The sequence below is a fragment of the Physeter macrocephalus genome, chromosome 11 (genome assembly GCF_002837175.3).
Source record: "Physeter macrocephalus isolate SW-GA chromosome 11, ASM283717v5, whole genome shotgun sequence".
In the NCBI taxonomy this organism is placed as follows: domain Eukaryota; kingdom Metazoa; phylum Chordata; class Mammalia; order Artiodactyla; family Physeteridae; genus Physeter; species Physeter macrocephalus.
The window spans coordinates 3,854,982-3,878,571 of record NC_041224.1 but is presented as its reverse complement, the minus strand read 5'-3'; the positions used below and the strand labels follow the sequence as shown (position 1 = coordinate 3,878,571).

At 35.4% G+C, this 23,590-nt stretch overlaps 1 protein-coding gene across 9 annotated transcripts in view; it reads right to left on the bottom strand.

Annotated features, from left to right (window-relative positions):
* Positions 1 to 23,590, bottom strand: part of DOP1A (DOP1 leucine zipper like protein A) — a 119,308-nt gene that overhangs the window by 48,208 nt on the left and 47,510 nt on the right. For 3 of the 9 annotated variants that reach the window (XR_003682068.2, XM_028496185.2, XM_028496189.2), the window contains exons 1-8: positions 14,159 to 14,624; positions 13,303 to 13,412; positions 12,252 to 12,360; positions 10,933 to 11,053; positions 8,378 to 8,497; positions 6,536 to 6,650; positions 6,133 to 6,162; positions 5,589 to 5,822 (exon numbers count right to left, since the gene is read on the bottom strand). Coding sequence is in view for 8 of the 9 variants with exons in the window: in XM_028496185.2 (XP_028351986.1) it covers positions 5,589 to 5,822; positions 6,133 to 6,162; positions 6,536 to 6,650; positions 8,378 to 8,497; positions 10,933 to 11,053; positions 12,252 to 12,360; positions 13,303 to 13,412; positions 14,159 to 14,243 (924 nt within the window). In the remaining variant the exon portion in view is untranslated. Of the gene's footprint in view, positions 1 to 5,588; positions 5,823 to 6,132; positions 6,163 to 6,535; positions 6,651 to 8,377; positions 8,498 to 10,932; positions 11,054 to 12,251; positions 12,361 to 13,302; positions 13,413 to 14,158; positions 14,625 to 16,337; positions 16,459 to 17,656; positions 17,766 to 18,707; positions 18,818 to 19,563; positions 19,664 to 23,590 lie in introns of those variants that run through there. The other 6 variants (XM_028496187.2, XM_028496188.2, XM_028496186.2 and 3 more) reach the window with 4 other exon arrangements.

Sequence of the window (23,590 nt, the reverse complement as noted above, 5' to 3'; positions counted from 1 at the left end):
AACACTCTTGTACTGTTGGTGGGAATGTAAATTGATACAGCCACTATGGAGAACAGTATGGAGTTTCCTTAAAAAACTAAAAATAGAACTACCATATGACCCAGCAGTCCCACTACTGGGCATACACCCTGAGAAAACCATGATTCAAAAAGAGTCATGTACCACAATGTTCATTGCAGCTCTATTTACAATAGCCAGGACATGGAAGCAACCTAAGTGTCCATCGACAGATGAATAGTTAAAGAAGATGTGGCATATATATACAATGGACTATTACTCAGCCATAAGAAGAAACAAAATTGAGTTATTTGTAGTGAGGTGGATGGACCTAGAGAGTGTCATACAGAGTGAAATAAGTCAGAAAGAGAAAAACAAATACCGTATGCTAACACATATATATGGAATCTAAAAAAAAAAAAAAAAAACAAAAAAAACAAAAAAAAAAACTGGCTCTGAAGAACCTAGGGGCAGGACAGGAATAAAGACACAGACGTAGAGAATGGACTTGAGGACACAGGGAGGGGGAAGGGTAAGCTGGGACGAAGTGAGAGAGTGGCACTGACATATATACACTACCAAATGTAAAAGATAGTTAGTGGGAAGCAGCCGCAAGGCACAGGGAGATCATCTCGGTGCTCTGTGACCACCTAGAGGCGTGGGATAGGGACGGTGGGAGGGAGACGCAAGAGGGAGGAGATATGGGGATATATGTATATGTATAGCTGATTCACTCTGTTATACAGCAGAAACTAACACACCATTGTAAAGCAATGATTCTCCAATAAAGATGTTAAAACAAAAACAAAAACTAGAAATAAAATCTAATAAGTCTTCTATTTGGGACTGTATGAAGTGAAATTTCTGTCTGAAATATGTAAAGTACTACTTAAGTGTTGGCTATTAAGCTTACATTCTTTCAACCAGCAGTTACTGAACTGACATTATTTCCCACATTGGATATTTGGAACAAAAGGAACCGTTTATAATCTAGAGGAGAAGAGACAATTACAATATAAACAAAAAATGAACCAGCTACTGAAGTAGAATAACTTCATCATTATTAATAATAATGATTAACTGTTCCCTCTCTATAAAGATGAGTACAATCATCAAGCATATTTCCTGGCTTAGTTTAGGTAAACAAAAGCTATACATATCACAAACTCCTTAGGTGACTGTGCCAAGCATAATCTGAACTTGAATAAGATCACTAAAAAGTGATCTTATGGAAGATCACTGAAGATACACACACTAAATGCTCTGATGCTACAAAGCTGGGCCTCACTTGGTGTTCTCTGCCTCAGTGAATGACACCACCCTTCATCAAAACACGAAGGGAGAAATCTAGGGGCGATTCTTGGTACCTTCTCCACACTTTCCTTACATCCATTCCAGTACAGTGGTCAAGGGTGCTGGCCGTGAGTCAGCTAACAGTCTGCCACTCTCCCGCTTGGTAAGTCATTGAACCTCTCCGAACCTTGGCAAGTTACTGAATCTCTCCAAACCTCCTAATCTATGTAATTGAGATGGCAAATTCCCACATTTTACAGTTGCAATGAGGACTAAGTAAGACAGTGTAGAACCTGCCACTTAGTAAACCTTCAATAAATGTTAGTGATCACTCATTATCCTACCAATTCATTACTACAGCTTATTGATTTTTCCTCCTCAATACGTGGCTAATCCATCCATTTCTGTCTTTACTCCCCCATCTTGTAAGTACATGTTACTACCACCTCTCATCTGCACTACTGCAGGTCTCCCCACATCCATTTCCGTTTCTCAGATCCATACTCCACACTACAGCCAGAGTAATTTTTCTTTTCTTTTTTTTTTTAAACATCTTTATTGGAGTATAATTGCTTTACATTGTTGTGTTAGTTTCTGCTGTATAACAAAGTGAATCAGCTATACGTATACTTATCTCCCCATACCCCCTCCCTCGGACTAATTTTTCAAATACACAGATCTGATTATGTCACTTGCTCTTTTCTCTTCGGTGTCTTCCCATTGCTCTGAAGATAGAGAATAAAAGCCTTAGTACAGTGGAAAGGCTCTGTAAGACCTGGCCCCTGCCTACCTCAACAGCAGCATCTCACCTCCCTGTCTGTACAGCGCTCCTTTTTGCCTAAGAGTCTGTGCAAATGCTCCTTCCTCTGTCAACGGCTCTCTTCTTCCAAGAAAGCCTTTCGTGGCCCCCAATCTAGATCTGATCACCCCTTTCCCACATTCCTACCACTCCATTCTTTCCTTCATACATTTATCACAACTATAATTAAATATGCAATTATGTGTTTAATACATGTCTCCCAAGCAGAAAGAAAGGGTCAGGAAGGGCAAAGTTCACCTAGGTGTGCCTAGTTCACTGCTGGATACATAGAGTGGGTGCTGAACAAAGAGAGGTTGTTTTCTCTATTTCAAAGGTAAGAAAACTGAGGCTCAGGGAAGTTCAAAACAAAACTCGCCCAAGGTCATAGCAAATAAACTTAGTAGGTAGAAGAGCTCAGATTGGATGATTCTAAACTTCATCCTCCTTTCACCACAGCAGATCACTGTCTCTATAACAGCATGAGAACTTTTCACATTACAATGCCAAAGTTTAGAGGCAACAGAACTGAACTTGTCGATTTTTCTCCTTTGAAATTTATATATTAAAAAAAATAAGTCTCATTTAAATGGTAAAATTGTCATTAGCTTATTATTATTTCTGTATTAATCTTTCTCATATAAGGATTATAAAACAATGGATGATATTACATTAATAGAATTCATGCTATAAATTCAGTTACACTTGCATACATTTATAATTAGTTGTATGGTCTATATTATGTAACTATAGTTCAGATTATTTTATAGTAAAATATCTTTCTGAAAATAGAAAGGAATTACATTTGGGTATAGAGATCCAATACACTGATTTTACAAAAATGTACTAAGTGCATGGAGAAAAAATTAGATTTATAATTTTTAAAAGAATCATTCTTTCAATTACAATTTCAAAAAAAGGAATACTGAAAATACTCTCAGCTTGCAAATATGATCAATAGTAGACATCTCAGTGAAGAAAATACCATTGTGCCTCAGTAAAAAATGGAAAAGAACATAGAAACCCTGGGAACAGGCAGGAAGACCAAAGGGTGGGAGGGGGGGAGCATATCTAAGGTTAATCAACCATTGTATTAAAAAAGTATATTATTTAATTGTCTTTCATTTAATATGAATGGGTGTTCCCATTTACTTTACCTGTAACCACCAATAAAGTGCCTCCAGATGTTTTCTACATAGTAAATATTCACTTATTTGAATATGCTATTGAGAGACTGCTAAGGTCCCTCCCCTACTTTCACTAATCTCATTTAAATAAAAAACAAACCAATAACAGCTAATATCTATTTTAGTTTTACTCCTAAGAAGATCCTAGAGGCACAAATTAAGGAAAAACAGCACAACAAAATGAACTGTCCAACAATAGAATCAATATCTCTCACATATAAATAATAAGCAGGTAGGAAGGAAAATAAGACAGACTAGTTTTAGTTTATGTGGGATAATCCTGGGATATATTTAAATTGTTTGAGGGTAATGTTCATTTCATACATGAAAAGCAATATATTTAGAAGGTCCAAGAAAAAAGTTCTAGGGTTAAGACTTGATGGAAAAGGCTGTATGAGATCATTCTGATAATGTATTTTGCCTGGCTGACAAAATTAAAAAGCAACTGAAAAAAAAGTAAGGGCAACTACACAACCACAGGATTTAGGTAATGACCTTATATGCTAGAAATTTTTAAATCTTTTTTTTGACATAGCACCCCTGTGCCTAAATTCAATAGAATTACATGATTCCGTGAATGTTTTCATTACTACTTACTAAAAAGTACATGTAATATTATAAACCTGAAAGCTTTTAAGTGGCTGATTTTTCCACACCCATTTCATAGGTGTTTAAATATGTTACTAGTGCCAGGCATTAAAATTACAGTTGACCCTGAGCAATGCAGAGGTTAGAGGTACCGAACCCCTATACAGTCAAAAATCCACATGTAACTTTTGTTGTTGTTGTTGTTGTTGTTGTTGTTATGTATGAGGGCCTCTCACTGTCGTGGCCTCTCCCGTTGCGGAGCACAGGCTCCGGACGCGCAGGCTCAGCGGCCACGGCTCACGGGCCCAGCCGCTCCGCGGCACGTGGGATCCTCCCGGACTGGGGCGGGAACCCGGTTCCCCTGCATCGGCAGGCGGACTCCCAACCACTGCGCCACCAGGGAAGCCCTACATGTAACTTTTGATACCACCAAAACTTAACTTCTAAAAGCTTACTGTTGTCTGGAAGCCTTACTGATAACATAAATAATATATTAAAACATATTTTGTATGTTATATGTATATCTATGTATATTTTATGCATTCATGACATACCTAACTTTTTCTTAATTTTTGTGATTTTTCTAGGCTATGCGGTTTGTCTGAGAGTTTTTTCAAATTGTCACAAATCTCCAAAAATTTTTCCAATATATTTATTGAAAAAAAATCCACATATAAGTGGACCCACTCAGTTCAGACCTGTGTTGCTCAAGGGTCAACTGTGTTACAATTCTATTCAACATCATAAAGTAAGCTTTAAGAATCTGGAAGACTGAGGAGAGAAAAAAAAATCTGGATTTCAAGAAGAACATGTCAAAAATTTAGTGTATATATATATGAAAAGGACCAATAAAGTTTGGATTATAAACCTGCTTTTTTAATTTACAATTCTATTCAACATCATAAAGTAAGCTTTAAGAATCTGGAAGACTGAGGAGAGAAAAAAAAATCTGGATTTCAAGAAGAACATGTCAAAAATTTAGTGTATATATATGAAAAGGACCAATAAAGTTTGGATTATAAACCTGCTGTTTAATAGGATAGTTACTAGCGACATGTGGCTATTGAGCTCTTGAAATGTGGCTGATCTGACAAAGAAACTAAATTTTTTAATGCAATTAATTTTAATTAAAATTTTAAAAGTGAGCCTTAATTTAGAGTTCCAAGAAAACTTTTAAGTATGTTTCGAACAACCTGGGTATGTGAATTTAATTTTTCAAATGTAAATTTTACGAAATAAAGTATAGATCAAGTACTTCTAATAAAAATTTAGTATTTGAATGTGCTGTAAGTATAAAATACACAGTGGAATTCTGAAGACAGTACAAAAAAGAACGTAAAATATCTGACTAGTATTTTTTATGTTACATCAGTTTTATATTGATTACATGTTGAAATGGTAATATATTAGCTCTAACGGGCCAAGTAAAATACAATTAAAATTATTTTCACCTGTTCTTTTTTTTTTTTTTTTAATGTAGCTACCAGAAAATTTTAAGTTATATATGTTGCTTGTGTTATATTTCTTTTGGAAAGTGTGGATATAGACAGTTAAATTGCACTAGAGCCAAAAAAAAGCCTACAATACGGCCTACTGCCACAACACTGGGAACTAGGAAAGATTGACGAATATTTAAATGAGTATGTGTTAAGTGATTTTAGTTAGAAACTGTTCTGCCTTGAAGAAATATAATTGGTCTAGTACAAAAAATAACAGCAAAACCTTACCTTTTTGTCTTCCCACTCCTTGACTGAGTTGTTCTGCCCACTTGGAAACTGCAATACACCTCCAGTGCTGGCAGATAACAGAGGAGGTTGAACCTTGCTAAGGATCTTTGAGCAGAGCCTGAGAGAATCTGTGAGTTCAGTCAAGTGCAATGTCTGGAGGTGGCTTGTCAGGGCAGATATCATCCTGAGCAGCAACTGGGGCAAGTGTTCTGTCTGGATTTCAATATAAGTCTCCTGAAAATAAAAGCGAGTGACAGAAGTTTATACAGTGTATAACTCCAAAGTTATGTTATTTAATTTTTATTTTATTAATATATAAGAAAAAGAAATAATTTTACTCATTTTATATGTACCATGCTCTTAATTAACATTGTACGGTCCTTTATTATTAATGACGTAAAATTTCTATTCCCAAATTCTCAATTTAAGTACTTCGAAGCATGTACTATAAAAGAACCCCAGTTTTATCTGTTACATTACTGAAATTATAACATAACAAAAGTGAATACAATCAGTTAAAAACAAAACAGGCTGAATGTCATACCTGACACAGCACCCTCATACTTCTAGTAGGCTTCAAAATGAGAAAGCAAAGAATTGAGGAGAGAAAAGGGGAAAAGATTTCCAACAGTCTTCATTTAATAGAATCATTAATGAATACAAATGCAGCATTAGACTATTATATACTAAACATGTAAGACTTCAATAACATGCAATTATGAAGTATATTCCATGTATTATATAAGAATTGTATATGTTTTATATATAATGTATGTCAGAGGACAAAACACTTCAATAATTTTATTTAAAAGGCTATGCCAAAAGGCGGAAAAATCAATTTAATTTTAAAAATGATATTTATTTGAAGATGAGGTCTATTTCCAAAATGAAATGTTTGGACTATGTTATTACGTTTCCTCAATATTTTTTCACCAAGGTGATCTTACCAAAGAAACTATATCCAACAAAAAATCCACCAGTAAGCAGAAATTGGTCAGCTGTAACTCAGATGAGTCATTAGTATTTCCAGGCCCAACCTGAAGTCTGGCACGCAGTGTCCTCCTAAAAGGACAAAATTCACTTTAACAAGTATCCTGTCAAGTGATGTGAATACATGTGATGACATCATTGTTTTTTAAATGAGTCATGTCAACATTGGGATGGACACGGTTAACTTCTTGTGAAGTATGTTCCCTCTCCCCTAGGACACGACTGTATCTCTACATGGAAAATTCCCAAAGCAAGATTCCTAGGCTGAACCTCTCCCTATGACACCCATCCTGAACTTCCAAGTGTTCTGGATGGTTCTATTTGGGACTTAATTCCTATTTCTCCCACTACAGAGCTCACCTCCTAGTTAAAATGGACTATTTGCTGCTGGATTTCTAACCTCAGGGCCTTTGTTCATACCAACCTGTCCCCCTGGATAGGCACCCTCTCCCAGCCTCATTCTCTCACATCCAGAATGCAGTCATCTTTCAAACGGTACCTGCTCTAAGAAGCCTTTTCTGATACAAGTAGTAGAGATTATTCCTCCAACAAATATGTGCATTAAATCACATTAATCCTATCTGCCCATACACTGCCCTACACTCTGAAGACACAAAGTAAGAATATGCTACAGTCCCTAGCCAGCAAGAAATATAAGCCTATAGACAACGTAACAATGTGACAGGGTAGGAGAAGTTGATTCTGATGGGAGATTTGAGGGAGTCACAGAAGGCTTCTGAAAGGGGGTGACCTCTTTATAGGACCGTACCGGATGGGCTATTAGGGAGAAGAATATTTTAGAAAAAACCATGAGTGAAAGCTCAGCAGCATCACTGAAGGCTCAGTTAATGTTGTTCAAGGAATAGTCCAGGTTAGTTAAAGAAGGCTATATGTGTATGTTTGTGAATGTGAAAACAAAGTGGAAACCTGGGCCAGGGCCAGGTGGTGAAAAGACACCCACAATTCCTCTACATTCCTACCACATCTTAATCTCTCTCTTAAGGCACCCGTAACCTTTAATTTAATACAGTACTAGGAATACGCACGAGCATGTCTTACTTGTTCCTGCTGTGAGCTCTTTGAAGACAGGCACTGTCTATATGTCTAGCATAGTGCCTTTCCACTGGGTGCGCAGTAGCTGTTCAATGAGTAAGCAAGCAACTTTCTAAAGCATTAAAGGGGTTAATTTTATATTTTTAAAAGACTTCTAATCCCGAGATCATAAACGCTTACTTGTTGACTCTATGTTCCCAAGGCTTGAGAGGTTAATCTGCTGCTGAGGGAACTTGGTCTAGAATCCAGACAGAAATTCTACCCAGGTTCAGTAGAATTACTGGGTTTTCAGAGTATTTTTTAAGCTTTACGACCTAAGGAGTGGATGATAATATGGGCTGGTTCTATGTTTTTAAAAACACAGAAGTGACCGAGGACTTTTTTGCTATTCAAAGTGAGAAGCATTTTGGGAAAGTGTGCTGAGGCACCAGCCACAAATTTGCTATTTTCTCTGCAACAAAGAAAAACTGCATTACTAGAGATTGGAGAGGGAAAATCTTTCATCTATGCTGGTGACTGAATAACTCATCTCTAAACTCCTTTTCAAATCTAAGATTATACGATCAATGATTCTGTATTCTAGAGTGACACGGTAGAGACAGATTATGGCCATTAAATGATAGTTGTCAGCAGTAGTAGTAAAACGTATAAAAGAGCATTTTCATTAAACTCTAGAACTTAAAAAAAATAACAAAGACTGGCTTTGAATGCTATTAAATGAAAATGAATAAAACAGTTTAACGTACCTACAACATTCTTCAAACCAACGTGCAACATAATCCCACATATAATAAGGCTCAAAGGAATTAAAGAGAAGGTTGGCAGTTTTAATCAGTTCTGCTGTTTTCTTATTTTCCCTTAATTTACTAAAAAAAAAAAAAGAAAAAACAAAAACTGATAAATATAACATCTACTTTTTCAAATTTAAATGTGAGTGGAATGTTGTTAGGGGAGTACATATTCCTAAGTATTTGCTAGAAAACTTGCTAGTGAGAATATTGCAACAAATACTTTTTATCTACTGTCACTTTATCACTTTATGTGGTTATTTTTCCAAATTTGAGTTTTTGTAACACAAATGTATGATCAAGATCAGAAATTAACCTTGCATAAGAAAAATAGCTGTGCTTCCAGCAGAAGAACAGGAAGTTCTTTTTGAACTATTTTGAGAGCATGATGGTGAATTTGGCATTAAATTCCTTTGTTTCCCTTGGCACATATAAACTGAGCGGGGATTTTTTTTTTAATTAATTAATTAATTAATCAATCTTTGGTTATGTTGGGTCTTTGTTGCTGCGTGTGGGCTTTCTCTAGTTGTGGCGAGCAGGGGCTACTCTTCATTGTGGTGCGCAGGCTTCTCATTGCGGTGGCTTCTCTTGTTGTGGAGCGTGGGCTGTAGGTGCACGGGCTTCAGTAGTTGTGGCATGCGGGCTCAGTAGTTCTGGCTTGCGGGCTCTAGAGTGTAGGCTCAGTAGTTGTAGCACATGGGCTTAGTTGCTCCACGGCATGTGGGATCTTCCTGGACCAGGGCTCGAACCCATGTCCCCTGCATTGGCAGGCGGATTCTTAAGCACTGCGCCACCAGGGAAGGCCCGGTGATTTGATTTTGACAGCCTAGATTCTGAAAGAATTTTGCCTGCTTTCCTGTACTATTCAGGATTTGTTTGAAAAAGGTTAAGTTTATCTTGGTGAGTTTCAATCAAATTATTATTTTTAGCTTGAAAAACAATAACAACAAAAAGAAGTAATACTGTCAATATCCACTCTTACTGTAATTCCATCAGGGAAAAATAACTTCGTTATTTCAAGTGGGAGCCCTCTAGCCTATTAAATACCCACCTAACTACCATCTCCTGTCACCCTTCCTAACAATTAAAACAATTATTTTTCTATATAGTGATGTACTGTCAATACAACTAGCATGTTACAGCACGAAAGGCTAATTAAATACTCAATGGGACAAAATAAATTATCAGGCAGTGTAGAGAATGAAACAGAGTACAAGGTTAGTCAATATTAACTACTCAGACAAAAATCAGAGGGGATTATATTTATCAGAAATCAAAAACTGTCTTAAAAAGTTTTAATATATAAAAGTATGCTTTGGGCTTCCCTGGTGGTGCAGTGGTTGAAAGTCCGCTTGCTGATGCAGGGGACACGGGTTCGTGCCCCGGTCCGGGAGGATCCCACGTGCCGTGGAGCGGCTGGGCCCGTGAGCCATGGCTGCTGAGCCTGCGCGTCCGGAGCCTGTGCTCCGCAGCGGGAGAGGCCACAGCAGTGAGAGGCCCGCGTACCGCAAAAAAAAAAAAAAAAAAAAAAAAAAAAAAAGTATGCTTTGGGAAAGCCCAGGTTATCTCCAAAGTGTCACCAAGGTGACACTAATAAAATGCAAAGTGAGAATTCCCTGGCAGTCCAGTAGTTAGGACTCTGCACTTTCACTGCTGAGGGCCCAGGTTCAATCCCTGGTCGGGGAACTAAGATCCCACAAGCCACGCAGTGCAGCCCCCCAAAATTAATTAATTAATTAATTAAATAAAATGCAAAGTATGTAAAAGAAATTGTTGTCTTGGATCCTTTGTCATAATGATAGATGAGACTGGAAAACAGGTAGGCTCCTTAAAGTAGAGAAGAAATGAAAAAGTAAGACTTTGTCAGCATGTATCTACCACTGACTTAGAGAAGAGGATATGCTAATGTTATATGACTTCTCCCAGGGATTAAAAAAAAATATGTGTATATATACATACACACACATATATAGAGAGAGATAATTTGAAAGAAGAAAGAACCATCACTTGAAAAAAAGTCTTTAAAGAATGCCTCGTGCCCTCTGACTCACTGAATTCTGTGTTCCAGTCTTCTTCTGATCTATGCGTTGGTCTCCTGAGTGTGTCAAGGCACCAGGAGGGCACCACCCTGTGCAAACTACCAGGCCTGGTCACCAAGCAAGGCACAGCTTTCCTTATGAACTGACAGGTGAAAGTTAACCTCTTGTGAGTTTGATAAGTGTGAATGAATTCCCTGGAATCTATATCTTCACATTAACTGCTAAAATTTAGTTTTCTAAACTAGTGAGGGTGAGAACCAACCCTGGAAGGTGGTGGCATTGTACACAGCACTCACGCTACACATGCCTGTTTGAAAGGTCAGTGCAGTTGATTATGAGAGTTCACATTACTAAAATATAGTGATACTTTAAATCAAACTCATTCATAACACAAATTTCATATAGTAATGTCTACTTTACAAATATTAATAAAGGAGGACCTTTGTGTCATGCTTAATTTTTTTGGTAATCCACCTGCTTAACTGAGCGTGATCCTTGCTGAAGGGTGGTTCCATCTGAAGATCCAATTCTGCTTTACACTGAGAATATAATGTTCTAAACACTTCAATTAGGACATCTTCTAGAATTACAGGTCCTAAAATTAATATACATATTAAAGACAATAATTAATATTACAAATCACGATTATCTACAAATTGGCAAGATTAAAGTAAGCTTTAAAACAGGTATTTTGAAAAAATAATGTTTTTTCCAGAAGTGAAACTAAACTTCACATCCTGAGAGGCTAACAGTAAAACAGTAAATAACTGAACAAATGTTTATTTAACTATATAGGTTGACTTAATAGAAATTACAAAATCAGGGAAATTGGTTTTGCCAGTTAATAGCTCTGTTAGCTTGGACAAGTTATTTAACTTCTTTGAGCTTTGGTTTCTTCATGCAGAATGAGGATAATAGCAAACTTATGGGACTATCAGTGTAAGGGTCAGGAAAAATTCTGTAAGATGGGTAGCATGGTTCCCAGAATATAATGAGTACTCAATGAATGTAACTTATATTACTATTATTAATTGAAATAATACAAAAGTGCACAAGGCTAAACTTTACTGCTATAAGAGACACCAACCTCCTCAGAAAACTTCCTGAACTTCCATCTATTACCGCGTAATAGAGCCACTGGTACAACTCAAGTTATTTTTATATTTAATTTTTTTCATTTTTCTTTTAAGAGTTGGTGAGAGAACTTATGCATATTTGCTAAAACTTCTGCACATAATTTAATAAAACTACATACTTTATTATTTCACTTTATCATTGCTAATATTTTCAGTTTTTCTTAATTTCTGTCCCAGGTGCCGTAACTATCTTCCCAAGAGATCTAGTATATAAGAAGTACACAGTGAAGAAAGGGAAAACACATAAAACAAAGGGGATGTGGGGAAGAAGGTTGAGGGGTATGACTAAAATATTTTTGCTCAAATCCTTGAATTCTGTGAACTATAAGATAGTCATGACAGATCATCAGTGTTTCGATTTCAGTGCCTTAATCAGGATTCAGAGGAGCTTAGATAGCACCTTTAAGGTGACTCCTCTGCTACCTATGTAGTACAGGGTAGACATATGATAACATACCAGCTGAATGTACATCTGTATCGTCTTAATGTTCTAGAGTGAATTTTAGGTAAGGAATTGTTGAGAACCTGTATCTAAAGGCCACCTCAAAATACAGAAGTTTTCCTAAGTAATGACTTTGTCTTATGTTTATCATGAAGCAATACAAAACAACCACATATGATCTTATGCCCTAGGAGAGTTACGATAGTATATATTACCTAGCTCAGGTTTGTCCAGTAAACTGATTAAAATACGAAAAGGTTTTAGATCCTGCATTAAAGTGCTCTCTTCTCCAAATCCATTCACTTGTAAGATCCCCACCATTGCCTTCAAAGAAGGAAAAGTACATCAGTCATTTAAGTAAACAAATTCAAAGATTTTTTCTTAAGAAAAATATTTTTGTATACAACCATATGTAAACAGGGATTTACATCTCCTATTGCTTTTCTGAAGTTCTCTTGCTGAAGTTGGCTTTTTTCCTCTGCTTGGGGGAAAAGAACAGTTATATTCATTTCTCTTGACAGAAGAAGAAAGGGTTTAACTTTTCCACCTTTTTTTCTAGAGAAAATGTAAAGAAAATCTAGAAAAATAAATTCATGAATTATTTGATTTCCTAAAAGATAAAAATGTTCCTCTTGACTGTCAACATGCCCCAAACTCGTTATCACGGCAGTATCTACTATTATGCAGTATCTACGATTATGCAATATTTTCTCATTAGTAACTCAAAACTGTATTCTTATAACCTCACTTATTTCAAACTGTTTCAGATACCATGTCCTCTCTCAGTTGAAGATATCTTGAATAAATTTAATTGAAGTAAAAATAATATGAAATAAGCCTATAGATCATTTTAATATTTCCATTACAAAAGTAGTTTTAAGATTTAAATTCTTGTTGCAACCCAAATTTCCCTGGAATTTCAGAGTAACTAACACAGGTCCTGGCTCATTTTTGGAAGAGCTCCAACTTCCATAGGGCAGACAGGTGAGAAGCTGCAACTACGTTGTGATGAACTCATGAAAACAAAGTAAATGAAGAAAAAGACCTCAGGCTTTACACAGAAATGAGTCTAGCTTACCATTACTTACTTATTTTATTGCAGCCATTTGCTTGTTACAGTCATTCTTAGCAAGTTTGTGAGTCTTGTCTCCACCCCTTCAACTGTAAATTAATTCACTTAAGGCAGGACTTTGTCTTATTTGTTATTTGTTGAGTAACTACAGTGGTCACGGAGTAACCAAAAAATAAAATGAAAGCATCTATTACCTGAACCAACAATTCTTTTGAAAAGGTAGTGAAATAGTAAGTAGCGTGTTCTTCAGGATTGCTGTGTCTTGTGCTTCTGGGTCCTATGATAGCACCGTTGTTATCAAAACCTCCATGGAAACAAATTGTAAAATAAATTAAAATGGAATTCTTAAAACTGTTGTTCACTAAATACCAAACAGCAAATATCTTAAAAACAGCACTAAACACTTACCAATTAGTAGCCCAATCAATGTCAGCAAGAGAGATCATTTTAGATAGTTTAATAAAGGGAAACCAATTCAATACATAAGTGAGTATCATAGTAAACTTCCAGAATTATCTTGGTTTTATTCAAACAGTGAAAGAACTGAAGATTCAGAAAATCCAAAATAAGTTATATTGTGTCTTCTCACTCTAGGCAGTAAAGAGTTGTGAAGACAGGCCAAACACTCACAAAAAGTATGGAAGAACAAAGTGTACACAATATTTTACTGCCTGAGTGGGAGACAGGTACCATGTCTGGGACAGAAGTACTAGTCCTGATTCCTTTCAAGTTTTGGATATTATGTCATTATTTTGATTATGAATTTACCCTTCTTTGTCTACATACTTAGAGTATAACAGCCTCAATTTATAAGGGGAAAAAAATCTTGTCAAAGGGAACATGACCTATAGATTAAAACGGCTTCTTCAACTAAGAAGCTTTTGAGATTTCTTCATACCATACACAACTCATACTGTCTTTATTTTTATTGTCTATTTAAGTAAAGTTTTAGTTTCTTAATTTAGGACATACATAAACTTGATAATACTTATGTATGGAAAATTTCCCTTCATCCTTTCCCAGCTAAGACCACACACATCAAACACTTACCGAGAAGCCAGGCATAAAGTCTTCGGTTCAGGGACATATCCCTCCTTAATACTACGTGCAGGGCTGCTGACAAGATCCTTATCATGTCTGGTCGAGTGGCCTGCAACAGTTGGGAATGTGGTTGTACTTAATCACATACAAAAATATATTACTTTCTTTCCTCTTTAAAAAAATAATACCTCAAGTACATTCAGAACTTGAGGGTTCAGGAGGTACTTTCATACAACATTATTTCATTTGATCTTTCAAGCACAGGAATTGTTACTTCCATGCTACAGATTAGGAAACAGAAAAGCTGGATAACACAGCTATTTAGTTGCATAGCTAAAACTACAACTGAAATAGTTTAACCTCCATTTTAAAGTTCTTTATCCTATCCAATATTAGCAAAATCTGTCAGAAACAAAGAAATTGGAGCCAGAAGGGACACACACAAGAAAATAATATGCCTTTAGTCTTTCACATTCATAGTGGTGTCAACTGACTATAAATAAACTCTTCAGGAGTTCACTATCTTCATCAATTCCAAGTCTTTTCATTTCTTGTTCTTTTTAAAATTTTTATCCTGTAGTATTTCAAACACAGAGAAATACAGAAAACAATATAATGAACCCTTTTTGTAACCATCACCCAGCTTTAACAAATCTTAATTTCTTTTTTTCATTTTACTCCAGGTCTTCTAAAGAGAAATAACTCACTTTTTTCTTTGCCTCTTTCCTAATAGCCTTAATTAGATGTTTAAAATAGGATTTACTGGAGGAGTTCTGGTTTTAGCTAAAAGGGTTCAAAGTTAAAAGAAAAAAGGAAAGCAGTTAATTAAATTGCTGTCAATTTTAAGAATATTACTAGATAATCATTTTAGAATAGAATTTTGGAATTTGAGCATTAGAAGGTATGGTAGAAATCACCTAGTCTCACAACCACTTTAGAATAAAGGACCAGAGCCTCACAGGGCCTAAGTACTTAAATGCCTTGTTGGTGCCCAGCTGATAGAGAATGCACCTCTCCTTAATCAGACTACCCAACTTTTTACTACACCATGCTTTTTGAAAGACAGTATTAGAAAGGAATTCACCCGACTTGCTTACCCGTGAGCCATGGCTGCTGAGCCTGCGCGTCCGGAGCCTGTGCTCCGCAGCCGGAGAGGCCACAGCAGTGAGAGGCCCGCGTACCGCAAAAAAAAAAAAAAAAAAAAAAAAAAAAAAAGTATGCTTTGGGAAAGCCCAGGTTATCTCCAAAGTGTCACCAAGGTGACACTAATAAAATGCAAAGTGAGAATTCCCTGGCAGTCCAGTAGTTAGGACTCTGCACTTTCACTGCTGAGGGCCCAGGTTCAATCCCTGGTCGGGGAACTAAGATCCCACAAGCCACGCAGTGCAGCCCCCCAAAATTAATTAATTAATTAATTAAATAAAATGCAAAGTATGTAAAAGAAATTGTTGTCTTGGATCCTTTGTCATAATGATAGATGAGACTGGAAAACAGGTAGGCTCCTTAAAGTAGAGAAGAAATGAAAAAGTAAGACTTTGTCAGCATGTATCTACCACTGACTTAGAGAAGAGGATATGCTAATGTTATATGACTTCTCCCAGGGATTAAAAAAAAATATGTGTATATATACATACACACACATATATAGAGAGAGATAATTTGAAAGAAGAAAGAACCACCACTTGAAAAAAAGTCTTTAAAGAATGCCTCGTGCCCTCTGACTCACTGAATTCTGTGTTCCAGTCTTCTTCTGATCTATGCGTTGGTCTCCTGAGTGTGTCAAGGCACCAGGAGGGCACCACCCTGTGCAAACTACCAGGCCTGGTCACCAAGCAAGGCACAGCTTTCCTTATGAACTGACAGGTGAAAGTTAACCTCTTGTGAGTTTGATAAGTGTGAATGAATTCCCTGGAATCTATATCTTCACATTAACTGCTAAAATTTAGTTTTCTAAACTAGTGAGGGTGAGAACCAACCCTGGAAGGTGGTGGCATTGTACACAGCACTCACGCTACACATGCCTGTTTGAAAGGTCAGTGCAGTTGATTATGAGAGTTCACATTACTAAAATATAGTGATACTTTAAATCAAACTCATTCATAACACAAATTTCATATAGTAATGTCTACTTTACAAATATTAATAAAGGAGGACCTTTGTGTCATGCTTAATTTTTTTGGTAATCCACCTGCTTAACTGAGCGTGATCCTTGCTGAAGGGTGGTTCCATCTGAAGATCCAATTCTGCTTTACACTGAGAATATAATGTTCTAAACACTTCAATTAGGACATCTTCTAGAATTACAGGTCCTAAAATTAATATACATATTAAAGACAATAATTAATATTACAAATCACGATTATCTACAAATTGGCAAGATTAAAGTAAGCTTTAAAACAGGTATTTTGAAAAAATAATGTTTTTTCCAGAAGTGAAACTAAACTTCACATCCTGAGAGGCTAACAGTAAAACAGTAAATAACTGAACAAATGTTTATTTAACTATATAGGTTGACTTAATAGAAATTACAAAATCAGGGAAATTGGTTTTGCCAGTTAATAGCTCTGTTAGCTTGGACAAGTTATTTAACTTCTTTGAGCTTTGGTTTCTTCATGCAGAATGAGGATAATAGCAAACTTATGGGACTATCAGTGTAAGGGTCAGGAAAAATTCTGTAAGATGGGTAGCATGGTTCCCAGAATATAATGAGTACTCAATGAATGTAACTTATATTACTATTATTAATTGAAATAATACAAAAGTGCACAAGGCTAAACTTTACTGCTATAAGAGACACCAACCTCCTCAGAAAACTTCCTGAACTTCCATCTATTACCGCGTAATAGAGCCACTGGTACAACTCAAGTTATTTTTATATTTAATTTTTTTCATTTTTCTTTTAAGAGTTGGTGAGAGAACTTATGCATATTTGCTAAAACTTCTGCACATAATTTAATAAAACTACATACTTTATTATTTCACTTTATCATTGCTAATATTTTCAGTTTTTCTTAATTTCTGTCCCAGGTGCCGTAACTATCTTCCCAAGAGATCTAGTATATAAGAAGTACACAGTGAAGAAAGGGAAAACACATAAAACAAAGGGGATGTGGGGAAGAAGGTTGAGGGGTATGACTAAAATATTTTTGCTCAAATCCTTGAATTCTGTGAACTATAAGATAGTCATGACAGATCATCAGTGTTTCGATTTCAGTGCCTTAATCAGGATTCAGAGGAGCTTAGATAGCACCTTTAAGGTGACTCCTCTGCTACCTATGTAGTACAGGGTAGACATATGATAACATACCAGCTGAATGTACATCTGTATCGTCTTAATGTTCTAGAGTGAATTTTAGGTAAGGAATTGTTGAGAACCTGTATCTAAAGGCCACCTCAAAATACAGAAGTTTTCCTAAGTAATGACTTTGTCTTATGTTTATCATGAAGCAATACAAAACAACCACATATGATCTTATGCCCTAGGAGAGTTACGATAGTATATATTACCTAGCTCAGGTTTGTCCAGTAAACTGATTAAAATACGAAAAGGTTTTAGATCCTGCATTAAAGTGCTCTCTTCTCCAAATCCATTCACTTGTAAGATCCCCACCATTGCCTTCAAAGAAGGAAAAGTACATCAGTCATTTAAGTAAACAAATTCAAAGATTTTTTCTTAAGAAAAATATTTTTGTATACAACCATATGTAAACAGGGATTTACATCTCCTATTGCTTTTCTGAAGTTCTCTTGCTGAAGTTGGCTTTTTTCCTCTGCTTGGGGGAAAAGAACAGTTATATTCATTTCTCTTGACAGAAGAAGAAAGGGTTTAACTTTTCCACCTTTTTTTCTAGAGAAAATGTAAAGAAAATCTAGAAAAATAAATTCATGAATTATTTGATTTCCTAAAAGATAAAAATGTTCCTCTTGACTGTCAACATGCCCCAAACTCGTTATCACGGCAGTATCTACTATTATGCAGTATCTACGATTATGCAATATTTTCTCATTAGTAACTCAAAACTGTATTCTTATAACCTCACTTATTTCAAACTGTTTCAGATACCATGTCCTCTCTCAGTTGAAGATATCTTGAATAAATTTAATTGAAGTAAAAATAATATGAAATAAGCCTATAGATCATTTTAATATTTCCATTACAAAAGTAGTTTTAAGATTTAAATTCTTGTTGCAACCCAAATTTCCCTGGAATTTCAGAGTAACTAACACAGGTCCTGGCTCATTTTTGGAAGAGCTCCAACTTCCATAGGGCAGACAGGTGAGAAGCTGCAACTACGTTGTGATGAACTCATGAAAACAAAGTAAATGAAGAAAAAGACCTCAGGCTTTACACAGAAATGAGTCTAGCTTACCATTACTTACTTATTTTATTGCAGCCATTTGCTTGTTACAGTCATTCTTAGCAAGTTTGTGAGTCTTGTCTCCACCCCTTCAACTGTAAATTAATTCACTTAAGGCAGGACTTTGTCTTATTTGTTATTTGTTGAGTAACTACAGTGGTCACGGAGTAACCAAAAAATAAAATGAAAGCATCTATTACCTGAACCAACAATTCTTTTGAAAAGGTAGTGAAATAGTAAGTAGCGTGTTCTTCAGGATTGCTGTGTCTTGTGCTTCTGGGTCCTATGATAGCACCGTTGTTATCAAAACCTCCATGGAAACAAATTGTAAAATAAATTAAAATGGAATTCTTAAAACTGTTGTTCACTAAATACCAAACAGCAAATATCTTAAAAACAGCACTAAACACTTACCAATTAGTAGCCCAATCAATGTCAGCAAGAGAGATCATTTTAGATAGTTTAATAAAGGGAAACCAATTCAATACATAAGTGAGTATCATAGTAAACTTCCAGAATTATCTTGGTTTTATTCAAACAGTGAAAGAACTGAAGATTCAGAAAATCCAAAATAAGTTATATTGTGTCTTCTCACTCTAGGCAGTAAAGAGTTGTGAAGACAGGCCAAACACTCACAAAAAGTATGGAAGAACAAAGTGTACACAATATTTTACTGCCTGAGTGGGAGACAGGTACCATGTCTGGGACAGAAGTACTAGTCCTGATTCCTTTCAAGTTTTGGATATTATGTCATTATTTTGATTATGAATTTACCCTTCTTTGTCTACATACTTAGAGTATAACAGCCTCAATTTATAAGGGGAAAAAAATCTTGTCAAAGGGAACATGACCTATAGATTAAAACGGCTTCTTCAACTAAGAAGCTTTTGAGATTTCTTCATACCATACACAACTCATACTGTCTTTATTTTTATTGTCTATTTAAGTAAAGTTTTAGTTTCTTAATTTAGGACATACATAAACTTGATAATACTTATGTATGGAAAATTTCCCTTCATCCTTTCCCAGCTAAGACCACACACATCAAACACTTACCGAGAAGCCAGGCATAAAGTCTTCGGTTCAGGGACATATCCCTCCTTAATACTACGTGCAGGGCTGCTGACAAGATCCTTATCATGTCTGGTCGAGTGGCCTGCAACAGTTGGGAATGTGGTTGTACTTAATCACATACAAAAATATATTACTTTCTTTCCTCTTTAAAAAAATAATACCTCAAGTACATTCAGAACTTGAGGGTTCAGGAGGTACTTTCATACAACATTATTTCATTTGATCTTTCAAGCACAGGAATTGTTACTTCCATGCTACAGATTAGGAAACAGAAAAGCTGGATAACACAGCTATTTAGTTGCATAGCTAAAACTACAACTGAAATAGTTTAACCTCCATTTTAAAGTTCTTTATCCTATCCAATATTAGCAAAATCTGTCAGAAACAAAGAAATTGGAGCCAGAAGGGACACACACAAGAAAATAATATGCCTTTAGTCTTTCACATTCATAGTGGTGTCAACTGACTATAAATAAACTCTTCAGGAGTTCACTATCTTCATCAATTCCAAGTCTTTTCATTTCTTGTTCTTTTTAAAATTTTTATCCTGTAGTATTTCAAACACAGAGAAATACAGAAAACAATATAATGAACCCTTTTTGTAACCATCACCCAGCTTTAACAAATCTTAATTTCTTTTTTTCATTTTACTCCAGGTCTTCTAAAGAGAAATAACTCACTTTTTTCTTTGCCTCTTTCCTAATAGCCTTAATTAGATGTTTAAAATAGGATTTACTGGAGGAGTTCTGGTTTTAGCTAAAAGGGTTCAAAGTTAAAAGAAAAAAGGAAAGCAGTTAATTAAATTGCTGTCAATTTTAAGAATATTACTAGATAATCATTTTAGAATAGAATTTTGGAATTTGAGCATTAGAAGGTATGGTAGAAATCACCTAGTCTCACAACCACTTTAGAATAAAGGACCAGAGCCTCACAGGGCCTAAGTACTTAAATGCCTTGTTGGTGCCCAGCTGATAGAGAATGCACCTCTCCTTAATCAGACTACCCAACTTTTTACTACACCATGCTTTTTGAAAGACAGTATTAGAAAGGAATTCACCCGACTTGCTTATTTTAAAGGAATCTTAGAGAAATAACTGACATGTTACAGAACACAGATCATCAACAGCTGCCAAAATACAGTCACTCATCTGAACACAAATGTCTTCATCTAAGCAATTCTCAAACGGTGGTTCCCAGACTCCTGGGGATCTCTAAGAGCCTTTCAGGAGGACCACAAGGTAAAAAAAAATTTATAAAACAATACCAAGATGTTATTTGCCTTTTTTGATGTGTTAACATTTGCTCTTATCATGAAATACTGGGTAAAACTGCTGGCATCTTAACACAAAAAGCAGTACCAGCAGTGGTATCCACTGTACTTGTAGTCATTGTATTTTTTACTGTTATGTATTTACAGTAAAAGTCAAAACAAAAAAAGAAAAAACAGTCAGTTTCACTTAAGAATGCTGATTAAACAGCAAACATTTATTTTATTAAATATTGACTCTTGAGTACCTGCCTTTTAATATTCTGTGCAATGAAAGGAGTATACATAAAGCACTCCTACTGTAAACTGAAGCATGATGGATGTCTCAAGGAAAAGCACTTGTGTGACTATTTGAATTGTGAGGTGAACTACCAGCTTTTTGTCACAGAATACCTCTTTTACCTGAAAGAATGACTGATATGATCTGTGATCATTCAGGCTTGGACACCTGGCAGACATTTTCTCAAAAATAAACGAAGTGAGCCTGTCACTTCAAGGGAAAACAATTAATATTCATTGTTACAAATAATAAAATTTGAGCTTCCAAGAGAAAATTAGAATTTTGGAAAATTTGTATTTGGCTTGAAATTATATTGAACTGAACTGAATTGGCTTGAAAGCTTCCCAATACTTAACAAACTTTACTGATGAGATCACTGGTAATACTAGTAAATGTGATTGTTGTTGTGTTAACACTTGGGAGATATGCATAATTCAGTAAAACAACACTTTCCAAACAACAAATCATGATGTTACAAAAGCATGTATGGGTAAAAGATCTATTCAAAGTGCAAGACAGACCAGTGGATTTTAATGAAACACACTATGAAAAGTTCATTGATACGGTTTTAGACTTCATATTACAACTAATTTTTAAAAAAACTACAGCTTGTTGAGTTTTGGTGTAGTATCAAAGAAAAATATACTATTTTAACAAAAAAGACTATTGAAATACTCCTTCCTTTTCCAACTAGTATCTGTGTGAGATCAAATTTTATCCATATACTTCAATCAAAAGAAAAAAATCACAACAGAGTGAATGCTGAAGTAGATACGAGCATTCTGCTTTCTACTATTAGACCAGACATTAAAGAGATTTTCAAAAAATATAAAACAATGCTAATCTACTAATTTTTTTAACGTGTTGGAAAATACTCTCATAAAATATTATTTGTACTCATGTGATAACTTTGTTATTGTTATTTTAAATGAATTAGTAAATATTTTAAAATTTGTCAGTTTTAATTTATAATATGATATAAACATAGATCTAACGTACATAAGCAAAAGAATTTTTAGGATCCTCAATATTTTTAAAGAAAGTAATGGGGTCCTGAAACCAAAGAACTGCTGATCTACCTATTTAACCTCAGATATGTAGGTCACAGATATTGTCACAAGATATGAAAAGTACTAATGTCTTCCAATCTTATTTTGAGAGAAAAACTTACTTTCCTAAGAAAGTAAGAAGTCACTTCTTGATTACTATTGACATCACTACGTATTGCTAATACAGAAAAAAAATTCTATTATAATCTCAATTAAAGGTCTAACTTCTAGAGATTGGGGTCAACTTTCCATAAAATTAATAAAAAGAGTCTAATAAACTTGTAACGTACTAACACTCCTGACAGCAATCACTCTTTTGGGGATAAGGTAATGAAGGCTCTCTTAAATTACCATTACAATCAATACTTGTTATGAGTTTATTACATGCAAGACATGGAAAGGAGGAAAGTGGGGAACAAAGATTACTCTGTCATGATGCTTTGATTCTTTTTCTCAGGTAATCTAATAATATGGTATACTAATGGGGGGAAGAGTATTAGAATTGGTCTGGGTGGAGTATGTACTTTAAAAAAACATATTCAACACAGCGATCGTTTTCATAATACAAATTACAGAAGGAAGGCAGAGAAAATCTTCTTGGTTGGTAGGGATACAGAGGTGGTAGAGTAAGAAAGTACTGAAAGAAGCTCAGGCTGAAAAAAGGTTGAGAAGTACTGGTCTAGTGAGATTACATTTTTCTTCCCAATTTAAGTCTACCATGACTTAATTCTTTAGATCTTGCTGAATCATCTATCTGTATACTGAAGGACTCATAGTGTTGAAAGTTTGAAAGGGAAGAAAGCAATGGGAATGTTTAAGAGTAAAGGTTAATAAGTTTTTTAAATAATCATTTTAGGCTTTTGAGCCACATATATTTCTTTGCCATAATCTCCTTTGTTTTCTTTCTTTCTTCCTTTAACATCTTTACTGGAGTATAATTGCTTTACAATGGTGTGTTAGTTTCTGCTTTATAACAAAGTGAATCAGTTATACATATACATATGTTCCCATATCTCTTCCCTCTTGCATCTCCCTCCCTCCCACCCTCCCTATCCCACCCCTCTGGTGGACACAAAGCACCAAGCTGATCTCCCTGTGCTATGCGGCTGCTTCTCACTAGCTATTTTACGTTTGGTAGTGTATATATGTCCATGCCACTCTCTCACTTTGTCACAACTTACCCTTCCCCCTCCCCATATCCTCAAGTCCATTGTCTAGTAGGTCTGCGTCTTTATTCCTGTCTTGCCCCTAGTTTCTTCATGACCTTTTTTTTTTTTCTTAGATTCCATATATATGTGTTAGCATACGGTATTTGTTTTTCTCTTTTTGACTTACTTCACTCTGTATGACAGACTCTAGGTCCATCCACCTCACTACAAATAACTCAATTTTGTTTCTTCTTATGGCTGAGTA